A 22,671-nucleotide genomic window follows, 5' to 3' on the forward strand; every position below is an offset into this window, starting at 1 on the left:
GCATGAAGAAAAAAGGCGGGAAGCCTGGAAACGCCAGCGGAAACGCTGGCACGAACGCCGCCGCGAATTTCGGCGGGAACGCTGGCGATCACGGCGCCGGGGAGAAGAAATCGACTGCCACTCAGAAAAAGAGGCAAGACCCGAACATCCGAAAAAGGGCACCAATGCCGAAGCTCCCGGAGAGCGACTATAAAATAATCTTCAGGCCCAGAGGCTGGAACTTGAACGATTACGTGCCACGTCACCTACTGCAGGCCACCTGCGCGGCCGCGCAACTACCATACGGAGATGTCCTGGACGAAGACACTTCAAGAATCAACTCCGTGAACAACACGTACGCGATCAGCACACCGAATCGTCAACGCGCGAGCACCTACGCGAGGATAAAGACGATAGTTATCGGGGAGAAGACCCTCGCCATGGCACCCTACGTCGCGGCTCCCGACGACGCAATTAAGGGCGTGGTATACAACGCCTATGATATCGGAACACCGGAAGAAGTCCGTCAAGGATTCATCAAACGCAACCCGGACATCGAAGTACTCAACGCCAGAAGAATTGGCAAGTCGAGATCTATTCTCATCACCTTTGGAGAGAAAAAGCTTCCCAGACAAGTCTTCTACTGGGGATCAGTGTTCATCGTCTACCCGTACCGAGAGCGGGTAGAGACCTGCTACAACTGCAGGAAGACGGGACACAGGACGGATGTGTGCTATAAGCCATGGGTAAAGCGTTGCCGCAGATGCGGCGAAGACCATCCAGACCCACCGGAGGGAGAACTGCCGACATGCAAGCCCGAATGCATCGTATGCGGGGGGCCACACAACACCGGCAGCCGGAATTGCAAGTATCGGCTGGCAAAGAAAGCACCTTATAAAGCCAAGAACGACCTGGGGCAACTTGACTCCGGACACCAACCAAGACCGAAGACCAGGGACCACAGCGGCACCCGCCAAGGCCACCGGGGGAGAAGCAGATCGAGCTCCTTCCCACCATTACCGGGGACCGGAGGCGCCAGCTCGGGTCCTGACAGAGAGAGCAGCTCGAGCAGAGGAAGAGGCTCAAGCAAGGACAGAGACGCGGGCAAAAAGGTGAGCTGGCCAGATAAGGCCTCTTCTTGGGAAACCGCTCGGGAGAAGGAACTGGTAGAGCAGCTCGCTAAGAGAGACAGAGAGCTAGACACCATAAAGAAGGAAATGGCGGAGCTGAGGAAACTCATTCACGCTAACACAAAACAGCCGAAGGTGGTCGAAAAACCTCCTTTGCAACAATCACAAAACGCGAGTCAGGCGCCCCCGCGTGACACATATGAAGGGGGCGACATTCAAAACGCAATGGATACAGACACCAGAGTCCCCTTGAAAAGACCTCTACCCAGAGAGGGAAACACAGACGACAGTACTCCCAAAAAGGCGGCAGAAAGTCCTAACGAGGACGCATCGGCTAAAACCCACATCAAGGTTAGGCCGGACATGAACACACTATTGAAGCGGGTTGACGCTCAAGACGCTAGAATTGATGCCCTTACCGCTAGGGTAGACAAAATAGCCGAACGTGCTGACAATCTGACGGCGGAATTCGTCACGTTCAGGGAACGAACCATGGGTTGCTTCCAGCAAATTCTGGAACAACTAGCAAACATAGAAGCCAGGCTTCCCCCTGTTGCCGGCAACACCCTCCCCTCGCTGCAACCGCAGCAGCAGCCTCTATAGGACATCATGGCCCCTCGCCAACAAATTAGAATCTGGCAGTGGAACTGCAGAGGCTTCCAGTCCAAAAGATGGAACCTGCAGGCATACATTCAAAAAAACATAACCACACCGGACGTAATCACGCTGCAGGAGGCAAGCGGCATGGTCAAATTAAATGGCTACGCCGCGTACACCCCGCTAGAACTGCAAAAAGAGCATAAACCCAAGTCGTTCACGGCCACGCTAGTGCATAGAAATCTAACGGCAACACAACACGCACTCGAAAACACAAGCGAGGACTACGTGATGTTAGAAATAATCCCAAACAGAAAGGGGGACAACAGTCTTTTTATTCTGAATATATACAACTCACCGAAAAACCGGGGCACAGGGCTGGCGGACCTATTACGTAAAGCCATTAGACTATCTTATAAGAAGGGATTAGTAATCACGGGGGACTTCAACGCCCCGCATCCGGCATGGGGATATCGAACGGCCTCCCCTAAGGGAAACAAACTATGGACAGAAATCCAAAACTTAAGGCTCACGCTACTAAACAACCCGCAAGACCCCACGAGGATAGGCAATAGCGTCAGCGTAGACACGTCCCCAGACTTGACGCTAGGCAAAGACCTCGAGGGTGAACGATGGTCAAACACAGGACACACCTTGGGTAGCGATCACTACATCATAGAGATTGAAACACAAACCAGGCCGATGAAGGGGAAGCTGCACGAAACGAAGCTGACAGACTGGGACACCCTCCGAAAAGTCCGGGACAGAACCGCTCCGAGGGAGATATCGGATCTAAATCAATGGGTTGAGACACTCAAAAGAGACGTAAACAGTCACACTAGACAGACCCCAACCACCGAACATGACATCACAGACTCGAGGCTGGCCCACATGTGGGAAGCCCACGAGAGCCTCTTGAAGAGGTGGAAAAAACAGAAACACAACAGAAGGCTAAAGAAGAGAATATCGACACTCGAAAAACAGATAGAAGACTACACAAACGAGCTTCAGCGTCAACACTGGGGACAAATTTGCGATGAAATGAATGGAAAGCTAGGGTGCAAGAACACGTGGCATCTTCTTCGCCACTTACTAGACCCAGGACAAACAAAGTCGGCGGCACAAGGGCAGCTTAAACGATTAATTCACAAATACCAGGGAACAGCCGCGGACCTAATAGAGGAACTGAAGAGCAGGTACCTTAACACAGACAAAGGGGGTTCATCTCCAGCTTACCAAGGAGCAGAGAACACACAACTAGATGAGGACATCTCGATAGCGGAGGTATGGAGAGCAATGAGTCAACTAAGAACCACGTCGGCAGCGGGGGCAGATGGGGTAACCAACAAAATGCTAAGGAACCTAGATCTAGTCTCGGTCACGGCAGTCACAGATTACCTAAATGAGATATGGAAACGAGGTAGTCTACCTTCACAATGGAAACATGCCAAAGTAATCTTCATTCCAAAACCCGGGAAGAAACTTGAAGTGGGCAACCTCAGGCCGATATCGCTAACGTCCTGCCTGGGGAAGCTGATGGAACATGTCATATTAAACAGACTCCAGGAATACGCAGAGGAAAGGGAGGTATTTCCTGAAACGATGCTAGGCTTCAGGAGCAAGTTGTCCACGCAGGACGTCATGCTCCAGCTCAAAGCAGACATCATAGACCCGCCCAACAAAGGGGGCGCCAAAACTATACTGGGCCTAGACCTACATAAAGCCTTCGATAACGTCAAACACGAGGTCATACTAACTAATCTGGCGGAGATTGCCCCTGGAAAGCGGACCTACGATTACGTAAGGGACTTTCTAACCGGCAGAACCGCAGAAATAAATCTAGGAGACATCCAGTCAGAAACAATTAAGCTGGGAGATAAGGGAACTCCGCAGGGCTCAGTGCTCTCTCCTTTCTTATTCAACCTGGCGTTGAAGAACCTACCGCCGCTATTGAAGACTGTCGAAGGTATAAACCATACGCTATATGCGGATGACATAACGATATGGACGCATACAGGAAACGATGGGGAAATAGAACAAAATCTCCAACACGCGATTGATATTGTCCAGGAATACGCGGAATGGGCAGGACTAAAATGCTCGCCAAGCAAATCCGAACTTCTGGTGATCCGGGGGGCTAGCAAACGCGATACCAACGCAGGAGACATTCACGTACTGGTAAATGAGATTCCGGTAGCCAGAGTTGACAAAATCAGGGTCCTAGGACTTATAATACAGGACAATAGAAAGAACACAGAGACAATAAACAGGCTTAAGTCCGCAATTAACATGACAACCAGGCTCATAAGGCGAATAGCTAACAAAAGACGGGGAGTCAAAGAGAAAGATCTCTGCCGAATGGTTCAGGCTTTCGTGATAAGCAGAATAGTTTACGCCGTTCCCTACCTCAAGCTAGGGCTGGCTGAACAGAACAAAATAGATGGGATCATAAGGCAGGCATATAAAGCAGCATTGGGGCTGCCCCACTGCACTCCTACGGAAAGACTTCTTAAACTGGGGATCTACAACACCACCACGGAACTATGCGAGGCACATATATTTGCGCAATTAAGGAGGCTTGCGACCTCACCCCCGGGGAGAAAGATCCTGAGCAACCTAGGATTACATGATAAAATTCCGGAAAGAAACGCGCAGGCAAAATTACAGACCAAAGTTAGAAAATTACTCACTATTAAACCACTTCCAAAAAACATGCACCCTGCTTTTCACGAAGGCAGGAGGAGAGCTAGAGCTAAGGCCCTTGAAGCCAAGCTCGAAGGCTCGGAACACACAACCTATGTAGACGCGGCGGAATACGAAGGAGGCGACTCCTTTGTGGTCGTGGCCGTGAACGACTCGGGTGAAACATTATCGGCCGGTTCGGTCAAAACAAAAAACTCAGGGACAGCGGAGGAGGCGGCTATCGCCATGGCAATGGCCAGCACCAAAGCAGTCACCATAATTAGCGACTCCAAGGTGGCTATCAACAATTTTGCGCGGGGTATGATCTCCCAGGAGGCAGAACGAATATTAAGACATAAAGACTGGGACCAAAGAGAGGTGGAACTAATATGGGTGCCGGCACACTCGGGGAACAGGGGAAACGAGTTGGCTCACAGTATAGCTCGAGGTTATGTCAGCCGAGCAGTGAGCCGGGTCGAGTCCCCAAATTTCACGAGAGATGCATTCATATCATTTCACGAATACACCAATCAGTTTAAACTGGAAAGGAGGATCTATCCGCCACCAGACAAAAAGCTCGACAAAAGCCAGGAGGTAACGTGGCGTCGGCTCCAGACGCGAGCCTTCTTTAGCCCGTCGAGACTAGCACACATGTATCCAACACAATACAACGCTACTTGCAAACAATGCGGCGAGATAGCCGGATATGACCACATTTTATGGAGCTGCAAAAAGGCGCCGCCACCGGCGGACCTACTACCAGTCCCTTCTCTAGAGCGGTGGGAGGCTATACTGGCCAGCTCAGACCCGTTGACGCAAGTCCGGGCCACTGAGTGGGCTCACAAGGTCGCCAAGAGCCATGGGCTCGAAGCCACCTAGTATAATGCCCACTAGGGCTCAGTGCTGACAATAAACGTTTTCCAATCCAATCCAATCGTCCTTACGTATCCACTAGAGCAGCTAAATGAACGGTTACTAACGTGTACAATTTATTTTGATATAAAGAGGAAGCTGCCCCTGTCCAAAAACATCGGGAATAACTTGTTTCGTTTCCGACTGGTTCCAATGAGGCACAAGGTGCTGCCTCTGGCGGCCGAAAAAGACATGATGGGGGCATAGTGGCTATAAGGCATGGAGGAATGTTAGAAGGGGGCCGTGGGCGACAGAGACAGGACTGTAACAGAGGTGTGCATGGAGTTTTTTTCTTCCTCCATGGAGGTATACAGATTTTTTTACCCTCGCACGCAGGCTGCTGGCGCGCTCCTACTCTCGACACCAGTCGCCATCTGTCGGCGCGCGCGGCCCGAGGGACTGCGGGTCGCGCCGGCGCCGCGCGCAGAACGCATGTTTACGTGTTCGCTTCTGCCAACGTTGTTGTGCTCCATCAGCTAAAGTATGAGGGTGTGGGCTGTGCGTCACTACTCACATTTTCCTTCTTCAGACAGTACTGCGGTTATCTTGCGCGCAGTTACTCGTTAACCTGACATCCGAGGGTGGTCGACCAGGTAGTGTACGGACTGGAAACCGGCATTTTTAAGCAGATTTCTGCGCTGTCGTGTCGTTTGTTGTCGCCTTTTGCGTGCGATATCATTTCTGATAATTTTAGGCATCAGAATGTCGATCTATTGATTTCACTCAGTGGAGTAGTAACTGGATAAGCGAGCTGCAGGCTGAGGGTTGTCCCGACGGAGCGCGTGTTTTCGATCACCAGTACGTGTTCGGCACCCTTGCGCTGAGCTTGCTCTTGTTCCCATTAAACACATTTCATGCACAGGATTGTAATCACGACCGCTACCGATTTCAGCTGCTTTTTCCGCACGCATGTCAGAGGTCTCTGGGCGGTAAAGGTTTATCTATAGTATCTTTCTGCTGTTGGTATCTACCTTAGTTTGGTTTGGTTTATTAAGGTTTTACGTCCCAAAGTGACTCAGGCTATGAAGGACGCCGTAGTGAAGGGCTCCGGAAATTTCGACCACCTGGGGTTTTTTAACGTGCACTGACATCGCACAGTACACGGGCCTCTAGAATTTCGCCTCCATCGAAATTCGGCCGCTGCGGCTGGGATCGAACCCGCGTCTTTTGGGCCAGAGCCGAGAGCCGTAACCACTGAGCCACCGCAGCGGTGCGGTATCTACCTTATTCATAGGAAAATATGCGCAATTTCCTTACATTTTCCACACTTAGCCAAACGGCTACGCACGCTCTCACACGCGGCGAGAGCTCCTGAATAAAATAGCGCGACTTCGGACCTCAAAATTAGTGAAAGCTGGATTAGCTGCTCATATCTATTCAAGCTTTTGATAAATTAAGCGAAAGTACGTTTTTATGCACCAGGTTGCATAAACGATGACAATATTTGTTTTCTGTTTGCGCTTCGACTCAGTTGAGCTCACATCGGTAATTTGTTGATAAACTGGCGCGGCGACAAGAAAGCCCTGTTTGTGGAAGGGGGGTGCTTTATGGCCGGCCGGCAGGAAGGAATAAGAGTGCATGGGAATTGGAACTGCATGCTAGCCGCAAACCTAATGCTTGATATTGAACAAATAGTTTCTTTGCGGTGGTGCATGAAGACGGATTTCGATATAAGCACGAGCGCGTTCTAAGCGCCGGCACAGTTAGCCTGAATGCCAAACTAAATGTCATTAAAACGTGTCAATGTTGTCGCTCTGATAACGTAAATACTTCCTGCAACACAGCCACGCAGCGGAAGTATGCTCGACAATGTTTTTTTAGCGCCCGAAGCGCGGCTATATGCAGGCGCGGCCGCGGAACTGCCGCAGCCCCGCAGTCCCCAAAGAAATGCCCGCACCGCGGCGCGCCAGTCGGTGCAAAATGGCCGCGCCCGGGAGAAGCTCAAAATTCTGGTCTATAATGGAGGTGTGCCATGTTGTACAGATGCCATGGAGGAAGAAACAGATGCAAACGGGTCTCTCGCGCCGCGGGAAACTTGCTTTCGTTTTGAGGCACCGCAAAAATGATCCACGCGCAGAGTTGGAGTCAACGCGCACAGTAATAAAAAAAAAAATCCAAATTCGTTCCGGACGTATTCAGATCGGAATGCGGTAAATGCAGGACACCTAAAGCCACTCTCAAATCTCGATCACATTTTCCGAGCGCCCCGCGCACAAACCCCCGGAGCATTGGCGACTACGTTGTTCAGCTCAGACCCGGAGTTGCACCCCTGAAGTGTTCACCTTCAAATCGCGTTAGACTGCACAATATGCCTAAAAATGGTTTTGTACAATGCCACTTATGCAACGAGTCCGCCGCCGAGGCTTTCTGACCAAGTCAAGAAACGTGCAATGTCTGCATGCGGTGCCGACTCGGCGTTTCCCTAGCATTAATACGGTGCGCAGTTATAGGCGTTATCTTGATCCTTTAATTTCTGCGGCGCCATAAAAGGACCCCAAAATAACTGGTCGTGATCTAATGCAACTAATTTACAATCGTTCGTGCGCTTTTCTTAACCATACGTAAATATCGGTTCATGGTCGCTATAAAACGTAGAGCAAACTTTACTACTGGGTCCGGTACTGATGTTACCACCAGCGAAGCCATCATTGCTTTCCATGTGGCGTGAGCCATTAAATGCTGAAACATAAACGAGTGGTGCGCTTACAAGTGCGTGCGTGCGCGCGCACACGCACAAATTGAAGCAACAGCAGATTTCAAAGAAAAAACTGCGCACTTTATTTGACCTTCAGTATTTACAGCAGTCCGGGGAACCTCCCATGCGTGCCAACTGAAAACCTGCAGAATTCAATCATCACAACACAGAGATCAAAGTGCCCATATCCTTAGGCCAAGAATAAAACCATATATGCACACCTGCAACCCCCATTAATGGCGACGCTGTGGACTTCCAACCACCCAACATGTACTCTGCAACCAACAATGCCACCTAAGTATCTCTCATCAGACAATGCCACTACGTCTGGAAGAAAAAAAAAGAAAGGCCTCTCAAATGTTTAAGCAAGTCTGCCAATAAGAAAAGCTGGTGGATTTGTAGGAGATAACTGTACTGCAAAGAAAACTAATCCCTCCAGGCACATGACTCGCATCTGCAACACCGAAGTAACACGTAAAATAAAAAAAGGAAATTATCACACAGGAGAACTAGACTCTGGAGAAGTGCTTCTTCCTTCGCACAACAGCTTGCAAGAAGAGAGGAGGAACTGATACTAGCACTAGAGAACACTGAGGTCCTGATGCTGGAATACTTGGAACACAAGCAGCGTGAATTTACTGCGGAAAGGCATAAACAAAAATTGGCATATCACTTCCAACGTGCACTTCACCTCTCTGATGCAAGCTTGATCCAGTGATGCAAAAGCTCCAGTAACCTTGATCATAACTAGAACCATTAGAAAAAAAAAAAAGCAACAACCTCTTAGGCCAGGTCACTAATACGGCAACGACTTGTTGGCTTAGGCACTCCTGGCAGTAGATGCAGATGCCTTACTATAAGTGTTGATAAAAAGACCAGTAATCAAGCACTCACTATCAAAAAAGGTTTTTCCAAATGCCTGAGAAAAGCACAATTTGTACAAGCTGTAATGCTATAATGACGTTAGAAAAAATGACGGCGAGAAAGGAAAATGGCTCAGCAAAGGCTAAAAAACATCGAGGAGACACAGCAGTCGGGCCTTGCGTAATTTGATTACACAACAGCATTTCTTCTTTCAGAAATGGAAATGAGGCTCCCGGCCTAAGCTAAAAAAAAAGATAAAGAGGGAAAGGGAACAGAAAATAAGATGCAATGTGCACAAGCTGAAGCTGCCCACTCAGTACTCCGTAATGCAGCGTAATACAACCATACTGTGCACCTTTTTTTCGTATTGCAGTTTGCAGGTTTGACCACAACGCTTTAAAAAAAAAAAAAGTGACAACCACTTACACACGCATTTTTTTCTCTAATGTAATACACAACACTGATGGCGATGAATGGCATGGAAAATTTCTTTTAGAGGGGGGGGGGGGGGGGGGGGGGGGTGGAGGAGGCTTGGGTGACAAGAGGAGCTGTGAGAAAGAGGGCATCCTGCCCAACTGGTGACAACACATCCGCGGACAAACATGGGCGCAGTGCACGATTAACAGTAACACTGCTGAGAGAGTGAGGAAAAAGAAAAATGTAATGACAGCGTCAGCTGAGGAATATGAGAGAGAAACGAGAAAAAGAAGGGCTCACTGAACATTCAGGCAATGGTAAAATTTCGAGCGCTCCAGCTTAAAAAAATATGTACTGTGACAGCAAACACTCAATGCAATTTGCGCGCTCTCCCAAAAACACACGCACACACGAATGAACACACAGAGCTCCTGTACAAAATGCAAACAGAAACAACAAAGAAAAAAAAAAAGGCAACGTAGTGCAGGGCTTCCTTCCAAGACAACAGACGAAAGTAACGCAAGGCAAAGCTTGTAGGTCGTGACCACTGGGGGTCTCCGTCACAAGAGAACCCTACTGCCCATTTAACAGTGAACAGCTTCAGACCTTCCAGGTAAAGGACATCTTAATTTTGGTCCGACGGCACCGAGTGCCACAATGAATGCAGGGTTCTTAAGTGCTTGCTGTTGATAGTATGCAGGGCATTCAGGACATGCACTTGAAACTGCCTCTAGGCACCTCTTTCCCAATATGACCATAAGATTATGCACAAGACCCACAGCCCTGCATCCACCGTGGCAGTCGAGCTTCAAGCTGAACTGCCCACCAACAAAGGTGGCCCAGCTCACAGCCCTGTTCCATGAATTTTTTTTTCCAATGCTTAAACTCGGAGAAACACTTTAAGTGCACTCCCAAAGCCAGCAATGAGACAGGAAGAAAGAGGAAAATGGAAGTATGAGGTTTAATCAACATGCTCACTCGTTTGAGCAAAATAAAATAACAGGGGAAAAAAAAAAGCAGTGTCTTTGTCAGGAGAGACAGGATGTCACATGAGGAAAAAGAGAAGAAAAAAGAGAGAGAGAGAGAGAAAAAAAGCACAGTGAAAGTTCGCACTGCATGACATCGGCAACCGAGGCCTCGACTTGCGAACCCAGGCTTATTTTTTTTGTTGCTGTTGTTGTTTACCTGCTGCGATGCTCTGTAGTTGCCACAATGTGATGCAGTGGCAGATGTCAGCGGTCATTTTCGACCGGGCTGGATTCAACTTGGCTGTGGGTTTCAACCATCAGCCATATGCTGCAGACTGGGATCTGACACTAACAGTCCTCGAGATTTGGGCCCCAACCACAAAACCTCGAAAAAAAAAAATAAACAGCTGGCCCTTGGCCCAGCTCTCATCACTGCTGTAATGATCTAACTTTGAAACTCATTGCACGATGAAACAACCTAGCAAAGTCTCTTTAAATTGATCTGCTCGCAGTCAAACACCGCCATGCCTTGGCGTTGCACACTTGACACACTGGCCAGAGTTGAGAAAAAAAAAGTAAAAACTGTCTTCGAGAACACCTGTCACACAGGCGAGCACAACATGGATTAGCTGGCCCTGCCCGACAAAAAACAACACACTCGCCCTGTGGGTCCATCGGATCCGATGGCAACGCCACAGCCCCAAACCAAAACCAAGTGACAGCAACCCTTCCCCACCCAGTGAGAGAACAGAGACTGGTCGTGCTTGTGTCCAGCATCAGTGTCACTCACACGCAGTGCAGCTGCCATCACGAGTCTCGTCGGCGGTGTCGGTGGCGATGACTTCTCGCAACGAGAGCAGAAACGGTGAGGGGGGGTCGGGGAGTGAAAGCAATCTTCCTCAATGACTGCTTGGCTTCCAAACGGTAAGCAAAGGGTGCGGGTGTAAAGGAAGAGGGGGAGGGGGGGGACAACAACGCAACAATGCGAAATGTGCAGGAAGAGATGGAAGACTGTGAGAAGGGTGCAAAGAGCCAAGTTGAAAAACAACAACCAATGAGGTGAAAAGAAGGCAAAAGGAAACCGGCACTGCGGTGATGCATGCCGAAAATATGGTTGTAGAGGGAGAGAGGGCAAAAGGAGTAGGGGAAAGGGGGGGAAGGTAGGTGCGGGCAAGCAAAGCCAAGCAGTGACGAAAACTTCCCGTATCCTCTCCTGCTGCTCACATTTTCCTCTGCGTTCTTGCGTCAGTGAGCATTTTTTTTTTTCCATTCTCCGTTTCCTCTTTTGTTACCTGCGGCAGTGGGGGGGAGGACAAAAAGGCGTTCACACCACCGAGGTCTCTAGCGCCGTGGTATGCAGCGGTGACCTTGAGGTGCTGTCGATGCCCTGCGCGAGAGAGGTGAGAACACACCTTCAAAGCAAACACGCACACACGCCAAGCAGCAAGGACGTTTGCGCACCACTCCGCTCAAGCAGCACACATCACGTTTTACATGTGGTGCCAATAAACTCTCGATATGTCAGTGAATGATTGGCCATTTCGAACAGCCAACCCACAAGTTGCCTTGCAGAGGTCTAGAAAGGGCATCCAAAAAAAGGCCGGCACTGTCTCGAAGACGACGTAACGAGCATTAGCTGTTTGGTTTTCTAGAATTGAGATGTGCTGTTTCCTAGTTGCTGCCACAGATGGCGCTGTGATCTCAGGGTGGTAGCAGACCCCACGAAATCTCGAAACGTGATGAGTAAAAGCTAATGCTTTTAAAACAAGCAGCTGTGCCTGCATGCACTTTGCAGCATAACTGCACCTGCTAATTGTGCTGGAATAGCTGAGCAAATAACTGCAAATACCACAGCACTGCACGCAAAGAATGCACTTTTTTCGGTTGTTTTTGTTTTCAACACTGAGCTTTCTTTTCTCACTGATGCCCCTGCGAGCTCAGCCCAGAAAGCAACATTCAGAGACTCTCAAGCTTTATATGCTCGAGTCTCTTTCCGTAAACATGGTCCTGAATCCAATGAGCAACTAAAATCTGCTCGCCTTACCCGACATACCACAATAAGTGGGCTCGATCGCTATGAGCTTGACGAATTGCTATGGCTCATGCCATTCCCATTTGCGGATATTTGGAAAGAAGTCCGCAGCGACAACCATGAGACACTCACGTCTGAGAGGCGCGCCTTCTCTTCGACGGCAGTCGACGTGACTGGGGAGGACGGCCTCAGATCATCGTGCTGCAAGGCAATCAGAGACTGCACAAGAAATGAAAAAAGCAGAGAAGCCAGTTGGCACAACTTCCGCACAGACAATGCCTCCGGTACGCAATGGAGCGACCCCGGCAAACCTCCCCCTTCCGAGTCGCACACTTTGAGATCACCGAGAGTTGCGCCTTTCCGATACCCTCCACTACGAGCCGTAAACCCGCTTTTCTGCATACCTGTGCTGCACAACTCCGAAACAAACTGCTGGAAAAACTCCTTGGGGCAGACCAGTTTCACTACGAAACTGCCCACATACTTTCCCCGACTACGATTGCTACAGCCACAGAGAGCACCAGCTTCAGGCTGTGGGCCTCTGCGGCTCGTCTTGCCCAAGTGTTGGCAGAAAGTACAAGCAAAAAATAAATTCCCTGCTTTGCTGTTAGCATACCGTTAGCCCTGTTGTTAGCTTAGAAAACTGTTGTCACTTCTGCTAAGTGACAGAATTTATCTGCATATGAACATGCCCCGCCTGACTAGCGTTCGGCAGCTGCGACAGTAGCACATCCACTGCGGTACACCGAGATGTTAAGCTACCTCCACTCCCTAGCCCCAGATATTCAATACTCATCGGCTATGAGGACAACTACAAAACAACGCTTCAAAGACACAGAAAAGCGGATCAGCAAGAAATTGAACCCACTGACTGGAATCACAAGACAGAGAGCGAGAGAGAGAGAAAAAAAAAAAAGATCAGAAGATGCACTTGTATTGGTAAGAAAACTTACGCCTTGAATGCAGGTCACCTAATGGAGCGGCCAGCGACAATCCAACATGGCTGCACCACCAAATGATAACAACAGTCTGTTCCATGCCTGTCCAAAGATTCCTACTACCCATACAAGCTTAGCACGACAAGAGCGCAACAAAAGTGGCCCCGTTCAAAGTAACTCCCCTGCAGCTATTAAAAGGCCAAATGTGGCCGCTGCACTACAAACAGCCAACTACATCATTCCGCTGAAAAGAAAAAGGTCAGTACACAGCACGTCTTGTTCCAAGGTGCAATCCCAAGCCCTGCTCCACCAAAAAACATACACTCAAGAGGCAAATCCCAAGTCCTGCTCCATCAATAAACACACACTCAAAAGGCCTCTTCCTGCTAATCCACTTGTCAAGGCTCGTACAATCCTGGACCAACTTAGCCCCCCAAATTTCTTGATCCCACCAACTCATCCAGTTTACAATCACCCGCGACTAATACACTTCCGCACCACTGGCCTGAAAGAACACCGTAAGCTACCATTTAAACTCTTGTACATACAAATTTGCATCAATTCCCACTTTCTATAAACACATCTATCCTCCTCATCATCATTTAGAGCCTTGTTCTAGGCTCTTCCAAGCTTGTCTTTTTTAATTAGATTTCAAGTTAAAAGATTTATATACAGCAGCTCAAAGGAGACATCGGCTAAACGGTTTCGTTTATAAAAATACCAGTGTTAATTCCGAGAGCATCAAGCAAGTGCAATAACTCCCCTTTGCCTTCTTCAATCAGTTTATAAAGCTGTTATCCCAAACCATGAAATTCAAAACTGTTCCACTCATCTGAATAACAACAATAACCGAAGTTTTTTTTTTCGTTCATATGCTTGGTTTTTCAAGTAAGATGTTGCGCAGCAAAATGAATCGCATCAAGACAGTACCAGACACAGTGCCGAAACGAACCGAGAACAAGGCGGTGCATTCAAGGTTTCCACAAGCCTAAGCCTAGCATCACACAATAACAAAAAAACATGAAAACGCCCTTGCAAGTTATCCCTCAGGTGTTCCTGATGAAATATTAAGCCACAAGAATGCCCACGCCTACCAAAACATCTTGCGATGAAACCACAATGAACCTCAAGCAGCCATTTCCTCGACGTGCTCACATGGGCTCTTGAAAACGACTTGATGTGATGGAAGTTCGGAGCCGCGTTTATTGAACATTTTATGAACATGGCTGCAAACATAAGGGCCGCCCCTCACTGAGAGTTGGCAAAGACTGCAGACCAGCAAGTCTGCAGCCTTACTGAGATCCCATTGATGGCCCTATTCCAATTCTCAGCACACAACCCAACATGCCCCAAATGAACACTTCTCCCAAGCAGACAGAGAAAAAAGAGAGAACGGATTGGCTCCCCGCCGACGGGGGACTCTGCCTGGCCGCAACAGTACCTCGGGCCCACTTGCCGCCGACCCCTCACTTTGACTCGTGGCAGGCTCACGTTCGGGCACCGTCACGTGGTTGCGCTGCGATGACGATGACACCGTGTCGTCCTCTTCCTCCATTGCCTGCGCAAAAGCGTGGGCGGGGCTTGCGACCAACCTTCGCAGGAGCACAGCAAGCAGTAACGGGTGCGCGGAGCTGCCTACCCTTTACGCTACATCCCCTCAGGTGGGTGCGTTTTTTTTCAATGCTGCCTCAAGCAGATGCCACTTGAGGTAGGTGTGCGACTTGCAGCGGAAAGTACTTACCAATAACTCCATTCTGCTCAAAAGCACAGCGTAGACCACAGCAGTCAAGGGAAAAAAAAAAGCAAAACAAGGACACAGGTGGTCTAAAACACCACTGCCCTTTTGAAATCTTGCTGGCCTATGGCACTTCTAAATGACCACATGACCAGCCCATTCTAAGCAAGCATTTCCTTCAGCCATTTTGGATGCATCTCTTCTTTAGGATGGCGATACCCAAGTCACTTCAGCATGAAATATACAGGCAAATGAGTTACTCAAGCCTATGTTCCAATACATAATATGACTAACGCAGCGACAAAGAAAGCAAAAATTTTTCAGAGAAGCCCGAACAGCAAAAGCGCCTCTCCGATATCTTATTTCACTTCTTTACGAGTGCAAGCGAGTCCACATACTCGCCTTAGGTGTCTCCAAGGCCTTTGACAACATCCACAACACCGCCATAATGATTGCACTTTCCCCACTTAGCAACGGACACAAAATGTATTCTTACATCCGTGCCTTCCTCATCAACCACACCGTGGAAGTTCACACAGCCCCCTTTCCTTACACCCTTCAAGAAGCAGGTGCCCCACAAGGCTCTGTACTATTGCCATTCGTATTCAACGCTGGCTTCATCTCCCTAGCTGCTTCTCTCAACTGCGTTCCGCACCTCCGACGAACTCTATAAGCCGATGACATCACCCTGTGGACCACCGCAGAAAACGATGTGCAAATAGAAGACACGTAGAAGCTCACACAGACACACACAGAGAAACAGAAGCTCGCACTATACGCCTCACTAGCTCCGCAACCAAATCCGAACTCCTAACATCTTCCCTACAACACCCATCAACACTGGAGGGACAACCCATACCGCAGTGAACACCATACGAATACCTGGGCTGCACTTTCAAAACACTGGACACAACAGTCTCACCATCAAAAGCATAAAACCACAACCGCCGCATTGGCACATCTCATCCGGAGTGTCTCCACCAAACACTATGGGCTGAAAGAACACGACATATGCTGCCTCAACCACGCCTTCTTGCCGAGCGGCTTTTGGTATACCATCCTTTTCTCAAACTAGACTGCAGAGAAACAACAACCTTAAAAGTCTTCTTTAAGAGAGCATACAAAATTGCTCTCCATCTCCCCCCCTCACACACAAACCTCAAAACTTCTAACGCTAGAACTCCGCAATGCCACGCATGAACTCGTTGAAGCCCGCAGACAAGCTCAGTACCTACAGCAGAGAGATACTAGACAACCTCCATGCCTGAATACCTGGCAACCACCCTCACCCAGCTTCTCCCCCCTCTCTACACGTACACACACACACTTCACCCACCTAATCAAAGCCCTCACATGCAACACACACCCCAACTACCACGCCACATGCAGAGCACCGCGCACCCTCCACAAATAATACGGGCCCAAGCAGGACGCTGTATGGGTTGACGCAAGGGGGGGGGCTTGTGCGGGGCACAGCTGCCGCCCACTCATCCCTCCTCTCCTCCCACCTTTTTCTGGAAACTCCAGAATCAACAGAGGAGGCTGCTAGCCGCTGCCACTGCACACAAGGAAGCCCAGTACAGGGAACAAAAGCGGGTTAATGACATCCTAGTTGAAATCAAGAGGAAGGAGTGGGCTTGGGCAGGGCATGTGATGCGAAGGCAACATAACCGCTGGTCCAGAGTGGACTCCAAGAGAAGGCAAGCGTAACAGAGGGTGGCAGAAATTTAGGTGGGCGGATGAGATTAAGAAGTTTGCGGGGATACAGTGGACGCAACTGGCAAAGGACAGGGTTAATTGGAGAGACACGGGAGAGGCCTTTGCCCTGCAGTGGGTGTAGTCAGGCTGATGATGATGATGACAGCCTTTCCGACTCCAAAAGCCACATTGCTAAATTTTGCTAGAGGCAGGATGAATGAAAGTGACTACTGCGTCTTACAATCCCCTTCAGCTGACCCCACAAGGTGGAGCTGACCTGGCTGCCTGTGCACCCTCGAAACCCTGGTAACAAGGCCGCCAATGTCCACACTTGAGGACTAATCAACCGGGTGGCGGCGGACTCGGGGCAGGACAGCTCGAGAGAGTGCATGCATACCTTCAGCGAGCTGACGCAGGCCTATAGGGCCAAATACCAGCTCTTCCCCCTCACCCCACCCATCCATGAAGCAAACACTCCCCGCACCCTACCTACTTTCCCGCATTCAACCGGGTGCCTTCAACCCGCTACCCTAGCACACACCCTCATTGAGTGCCCCACTGATCCTCCCCCGCCAGGCTCGGGAACTCTAAATGTGGAAGGAATGGGAGGCCTCACAGCAACGACGGAGCCGCACCGGCAGAAGAATGCCACCCTGCAGGGCACGTATGTGCTGCAGTGACATGCACTAAGAGACATCTAGTGCAGTGGGGGGGGAGGGGGGGGGGGGGGGGCCGCGCCTGGCCTGGGATTGCAGCCCACACCAGGGGACAAGGAATTCTCTCTCCACATACCTCAGTGCTGTCTGGCTTTGACCGCTTGAACATCTCGCCATCTGTTTCAGAGTCATCGCACTGCCGCTTTAGTCCACCGCCACTACTATTCAGAGGTGATGACGAACCGTCCATCTGAAAAAATAACAAGCACATCCGCTACACTGATCACAGGGAACTGACCTCGGCACTAAGGGTTCCCCACCTGCTTACACCCACTGCCCGTCGGAAGAACAACGCTCCAGTCTCGCTTAACCGCGCCAAAAACGAGAGAAACGTGACAAACTTTACAGCATTGCTTCCGGAACCACGAACTGCCTTCACGAAAACAAGACTGCGATCTAGGTGGCAGTTCGGCGCACCTTGACAGGAGCCTTACACTCAACCACGCACTAGGGTGTCTGAATACTTAAAACTTTTGAACACAAAACTTTGCAAGGGACAGGCAAACATGATATGGACATGCACACACTCGGAAAACAATTCAGGGACGATCAGAAATGCAGAAACTTTGGAGGCTCTAATGCTCAGCTCGGACCCAGACAAGCAAAAAGAAGTCATCAATCAAACCCAAGCAGCCGCCAGGTCCCAAGGGGTCCTGGCAGGTTAAAATCTGATTGAGGTCCTCAAATCTGATTGAAGTTTTCTCTCTTTCTCTTGAACATGAATCAAATGTATTTGTTATATGGTTTATATGCGAGTCAGGAAACAATAATTTTAAAAGTTCTGGAACAATCTGGAACGATCTACTACTACCACCATCGATATACTGACTGTGCCAAAACCAAAACCAAGAAACCAAAACCTCAGCAAATGATCTGAAGATAGAGTTTAAGGTGCAAGCAAATCAGCACAAAAGCATCCTGCTCAGTTTCTTCTCCATCACTAATAGCATGGATCGGTCCCATTCCGAAGCATGTCATCGTTGAAAACTGGACCTCGTAGAAATCCCGTCAGTGGGCTTGAGTAAAAACGAAAATCATGAAATTGCACAATGTTACACAACAAAGGCACACTAACCCGTATTTCCTCTCATATAAAGGGTATGCATGAGACATCAAGGGCGCCATTTTGTTGCCCAGTGCGTAGCTTCAGGAAGCGATAATCCCATTAGACATGCCAGCGGCCTTCCGCAGACAACAGAATGGCAACCTCTGTGACATTAGTGAATACTCCTTACTGGTCGACGCGTCGTTATTTAAATAGTATTTTTCTTTGCAAACTTCTGCCCAACTTTCCGTAACTGTGGCCTCATTCCATTCTGTACTTTTTCCTGTTTCACGTTCAAAGTTGACCCTCACATTACAGTGCTCACTCCCCCTCCCCCTTTTGTGCCTGAACTCAGTCCCAGTGTAACCATTGTGTGTGTTATCTCCTTCATCTTGCCTCTGCAATACCAACCCCCTCGTTGCAATTGGGGCCTTTTTCTCAGCTTGTGCTGGCAAAGCCGAGCCTCACATTACAATTCTGTGCTTCCCCTCCACCTTTTGCATCTGAAAATTATTACGAGATCATTCCAGCACACAAAAACACACGGACTAAGAGAGTAGACACCACGGATGCCAGAGTCCGTGGTGTCTACTCTCTTCTTTCATGTGCTTTTGTGCTCTGAAATGTCTCATAATTATACCCAGAACCAACTAGACCCGTTCTCTATGCTCAGTGCATCTGCAAAATTGACCCCGACATTACAACTGTGCTTTTCTTCCAGTTTCGCACCCACAGTACACCCTCACTTCACAAATGTGCGCTCTTCCCCATTTCATATTTGCAAAGTCGACCAGCATGTTACAAATGTGCTTTTCCCCCCTGCTTCGTACCAAAAGTTGGCCCTCGCATTAAAAATATGCGCTTGTTCCCATTTCGTACCTACAAAGTCAAACCGCATGTTACAGCTGTGTGCCCCTTTCCCCATTTCGTATGCATCACAAAGGAGACCCTCACATTACAAATGTGTGCTTTTCCCCATTTCATATTTGCAAAGCCGACCCGCATGTTACAATTGTGAATTTCACCTCGCTTTGTACCCGAAGTTGACCGTCACATTAAAAACGTGTGCTCTTTCCCATTCCTTATCAACAAAGTCGACCCCAATGACTTTGCACCACCATTTTGCACCCACAGTCAACCCTCTGAAAACGTATGGTTTTCCCCATTCCCTATCTACAAAGACAAATTGCATGGTGCTACTGTGTGCTCCTTTCCCTGTTTTGTACCCACAAAGGCAACCCTACAAAGACAAATTGCAGGTTGCTACTGTCTGCCCCTTTCCCTGTTTTGTACCCACAAAGGCGACCCTTGCATTACAAATGTCTGCTATTCCCCTTTAGCATCTGCAAAGTTTGCCCTCATCAGTGGAGACATTAAAAATGTGTGCTGTTCCCCTTAAGCATCTGCAAAGTCTATCCTCATTCTACAACTGACTACCACCTGTTGTTTACCCGTAAGACCACCCTCAGGTTTGGTTTATGGGGTTTAAAGTCCCAAAGCGACTAAGGCTATGAGAGACGCCGTAGTGGAGTGCTCCGGAAATTTCGACCACCTGGGGTTCTTTAACGTGCACTGACATCGCACAGCACTCAGGTTACAATTAAATGCTTCTTTTCTCGTTTTACACTCACAAAGCCTACTCTCGCATTACAATTGAGCTCTTTTCCCCACCATGTTACACCCGCAAAGTTGACCCTCAGGTTACACTCGGGTAAATAAGGATGGCGCTTATAGCCGCACTGCAAGGACAGCCTGTTGCTGCAAGTAATGCTTCCTTGTACGAGCTCTCCTACCACGACGTGTTTGCACACACATTAGTACTCTTACTCAAGTGAAAAGGCTGTGAAACGCATCAATGCTCAGCTGACAGTGAGCAATTCCTACTTGTGTCTACACCTACACAGTTGCCGAGCAAGACTAGCTTTGTCAGTGATTATGGTATTAAGACAGTTTAGCAGTGTTCCCGGCCCCATTATGCTCAAGTTCAATATTCAGCCATGGCGAAGCAGCATGCATGAAACAACATTTTAGCTGAACAACAGAGGAGAAATGCTGGTTATGAAAGCTGATATTACAACGAAAAAAAAAAAAGTTTATATCGCATTACATACAACGGAAGTTTTGATTCTGAACGCTTTAAAATGTAAAGCAAAAGAATAGGCGGTCATTTGTTACTGAAGCTGATGGAGTCTGTCTCGCCGACTAGTTAGGAGCACACAAGGGGAGGGGGGGGCTGACAAACAGTGGGTGTACAAAAACGCTCCCCTAAGGTTGTCAATTCGCACTTCCTCAGGAATATATTTGCTTGATATATATGTGCCGCGTCATCACCATTAACATTGTCTGCGGCTTTCATACCCGCCTACTACGCTGCATTTCAACAGTAAAAGTCTTGTGCACTTCTTTAAAACTCAGCTGGCTCTAGTTAGAGACACCAAAAGCAGCGTTTTTGTAGTCATTTCAGTTCGGAGGGAAAGACCCCTCTTCCCCCCTTATGTGGTCGCATTACGACTGCAAAACCTGAAGCCACAGAGGACAAACACACTCTCCCACACGACCAAATGAACAAATGCCTTTATTGAAAACCAATAACTATACTTTGGCGCACACCATAACACACAACAAATGTATGCAATTTTGGACTCCTCACATAATGTTCACATGAATAACAATGAACTGGCTTGGGGATCTTTCTAACCGGGCAGCGCCTCTGCACAGTCCCACAACTTAGCACACACCACTGCACACAGCGTACAAGGCACAGCACAAAAAAAAGAAGGGCCCAGGCCTGATAGGTGCAGGAAAAAAAAAAATCTTAACAATTAATTTTGCTTCATGAATCAAAACTCAGAGCACAACCGAAAAAGAAATGTAGAAAGCAAAAGAATGTCAAGGCATAACTGCTCCGAAAGAAAAAAAAAAAGAAAATGAATTGATTTTTGCTCTTCCCTTTCCTACGACCTGCACCAGCCCTGCTGCGGTGGTCCACAGTCCTGGATGCTTTCTTTCCTCACGGAATTCGCAAATCACAGCTTACTACCAGTACAATTTCTCTCGTTTTGAGAATCGTTCGAAAAAGCCCCGCCACTGCCGATTGAAAGAAAAAAAAAAGAAAAAGAAAGGACTGCCAAAGAAGGAGCACCCTGCTTTGAAGGGAGTCAGAGAGAATTTGTGCACATGCAAAGCGAGCAGCAGCGCAGCAATCTACAGTGCATCCAGTTTTTCCAACGAGGCTAATAATGAGTGTGCCAAGTGTCCAAACAAGAGGGAGATCCAACTCGGTGGAATATGAACTGCAGCCAGTCAAAAGAGTCATGCAACACAGGCAGTAAGTAAGCTGCCCCGAAGACACCACAGCGAAAAAAAAAAAGCAGCAGCAGCAGCTGTCATCATGCAAGGTGACGTGCACGGAGCTCTTCCCAGGCGACGGCAAGCAGGGTCTCGCGAAGAACCAAGGCAAGCAAGGTGGCGGCAGCAGCAGAAGCAGGGGCGGCGGTGGCGGCGGCAGCGATGCTTTTTGTTTTAGAGGGACTTTTCGTGCACCAAGTGCCCGGAGAGAAAGAATCAGCCCACCACCTACAAGGAAACAAGGCAAGGCACCCGCTGTGACGAGGCTGTGATGAGGTTGTGACGAGGCCGTGACGACATCTCGCCGTCACCGGTGGCAGGGTGGCAAAGGTAGCATGATGCAGGGGGAAGCAGGCGTACACCGCAGACGTCTCTCTTCCGAGTGCCCTTTGGTCGGCAGGACTGACTCTCCCGAGGCCCAAGTGCCCAATGCCAATGTTCGCCAATCGGTCCATGTCCAAGCATCACTGCCGCCGTCACGACGCCGCCTTCGAGGGGAGTACCCACTCTTCCGTGTCGGACACGACGAGGTGGGGGCGCACAAAGCCGGGGGAAGCTCCTCCGGTACCTGCCTCCATCGTGTTACCTTTGCCAGCCTGCCACTGGTTGCCAAAACAGCACTTGTGTTGCCAGAGCCAGGGGCAAAAGAGTTACATGCGGAGCATTTTCTGGGGAGTCGTGCTCATCGCATGCGAGGTCTTTACTGAAACTGGTAAACGTGTGGGACTCAATTGGCCACAGCTAGCCACTGGCACACAAGCTAATGATTGCACCCGGGATCTACTCCACACTTTAAAGGGAAGCTGAAGCAGTTTTTTGAGAATTCGAGGTTATTCAAGAATTCGAATCTATCAGGCTTCTAGACAAACCATGCAAAGTATTTTTGCACTAGGATTTAAAATGGTGACATAATCG

General features: G+C 49.0%; 1 protein-coding gene across 7 annotated transcripts in view; it reads right to left on the reverse strand.

Annotated features, from left to right (window-relative positions):
• Positions 1–8,054: 8,054 nt before the first annotated feature.
• The window catches only part of LOC149331596 (poly(A) polymerase type 3-like), a 33,167-nt gene continuing 18,550 nt past the window's right edge, over positions 8,055–22,671 (reverse strand). For 3 of the 7 annotated variants that reach the window (XM_089556764.1, XM_089556763.1, XM_089556765.1), the window contains exons 13-16: positions 17,440–17,553; positions 14,656–14,772; positions 12,409–12,495; positions 8,055–11,631 (exon numbers count right to left, since the gene is read on the reverse strand). In XM_089556764.1, coding sequence (XP_089412890.1) covers positions 11,569–11,631; positions 12,409–12,495; positions 14,656–14,772; positions 17,440–17,553 — 381 coding nt within the window. In that variant the 3' untranslated portion in view covers positions 8,055–11,568. Of the gene's footprint in view, positions 11,632–12,408; positions 12,496–13,229; positions 13,280–14,655; positions 14,773–17,439; positions 17,554–20,964; positions 21,985–22,671 lie in introns of those variants that run through there. The other 4 variants (XR_016285086.1, XR_016285087.1, XM_089556766.1 and 1 more) reach the window with 4 other exon arrangements.

The sequence above is a fragment of the Amblyomma mixtum genome, chromosome 8 (genome assembly GCF_055824585.1).
Source record: "Amblyomma mixtum isolate Tamu chromosome 8, ASM5582458v1, whole genome shotgun sequence".
Classification (NCBI taxonomy): Eukaryota; Metazoa; Arthropoda; class Arachnida; order Ixodida; family Ixodidae; genus Amblyomma; species Amblyomma mixtum.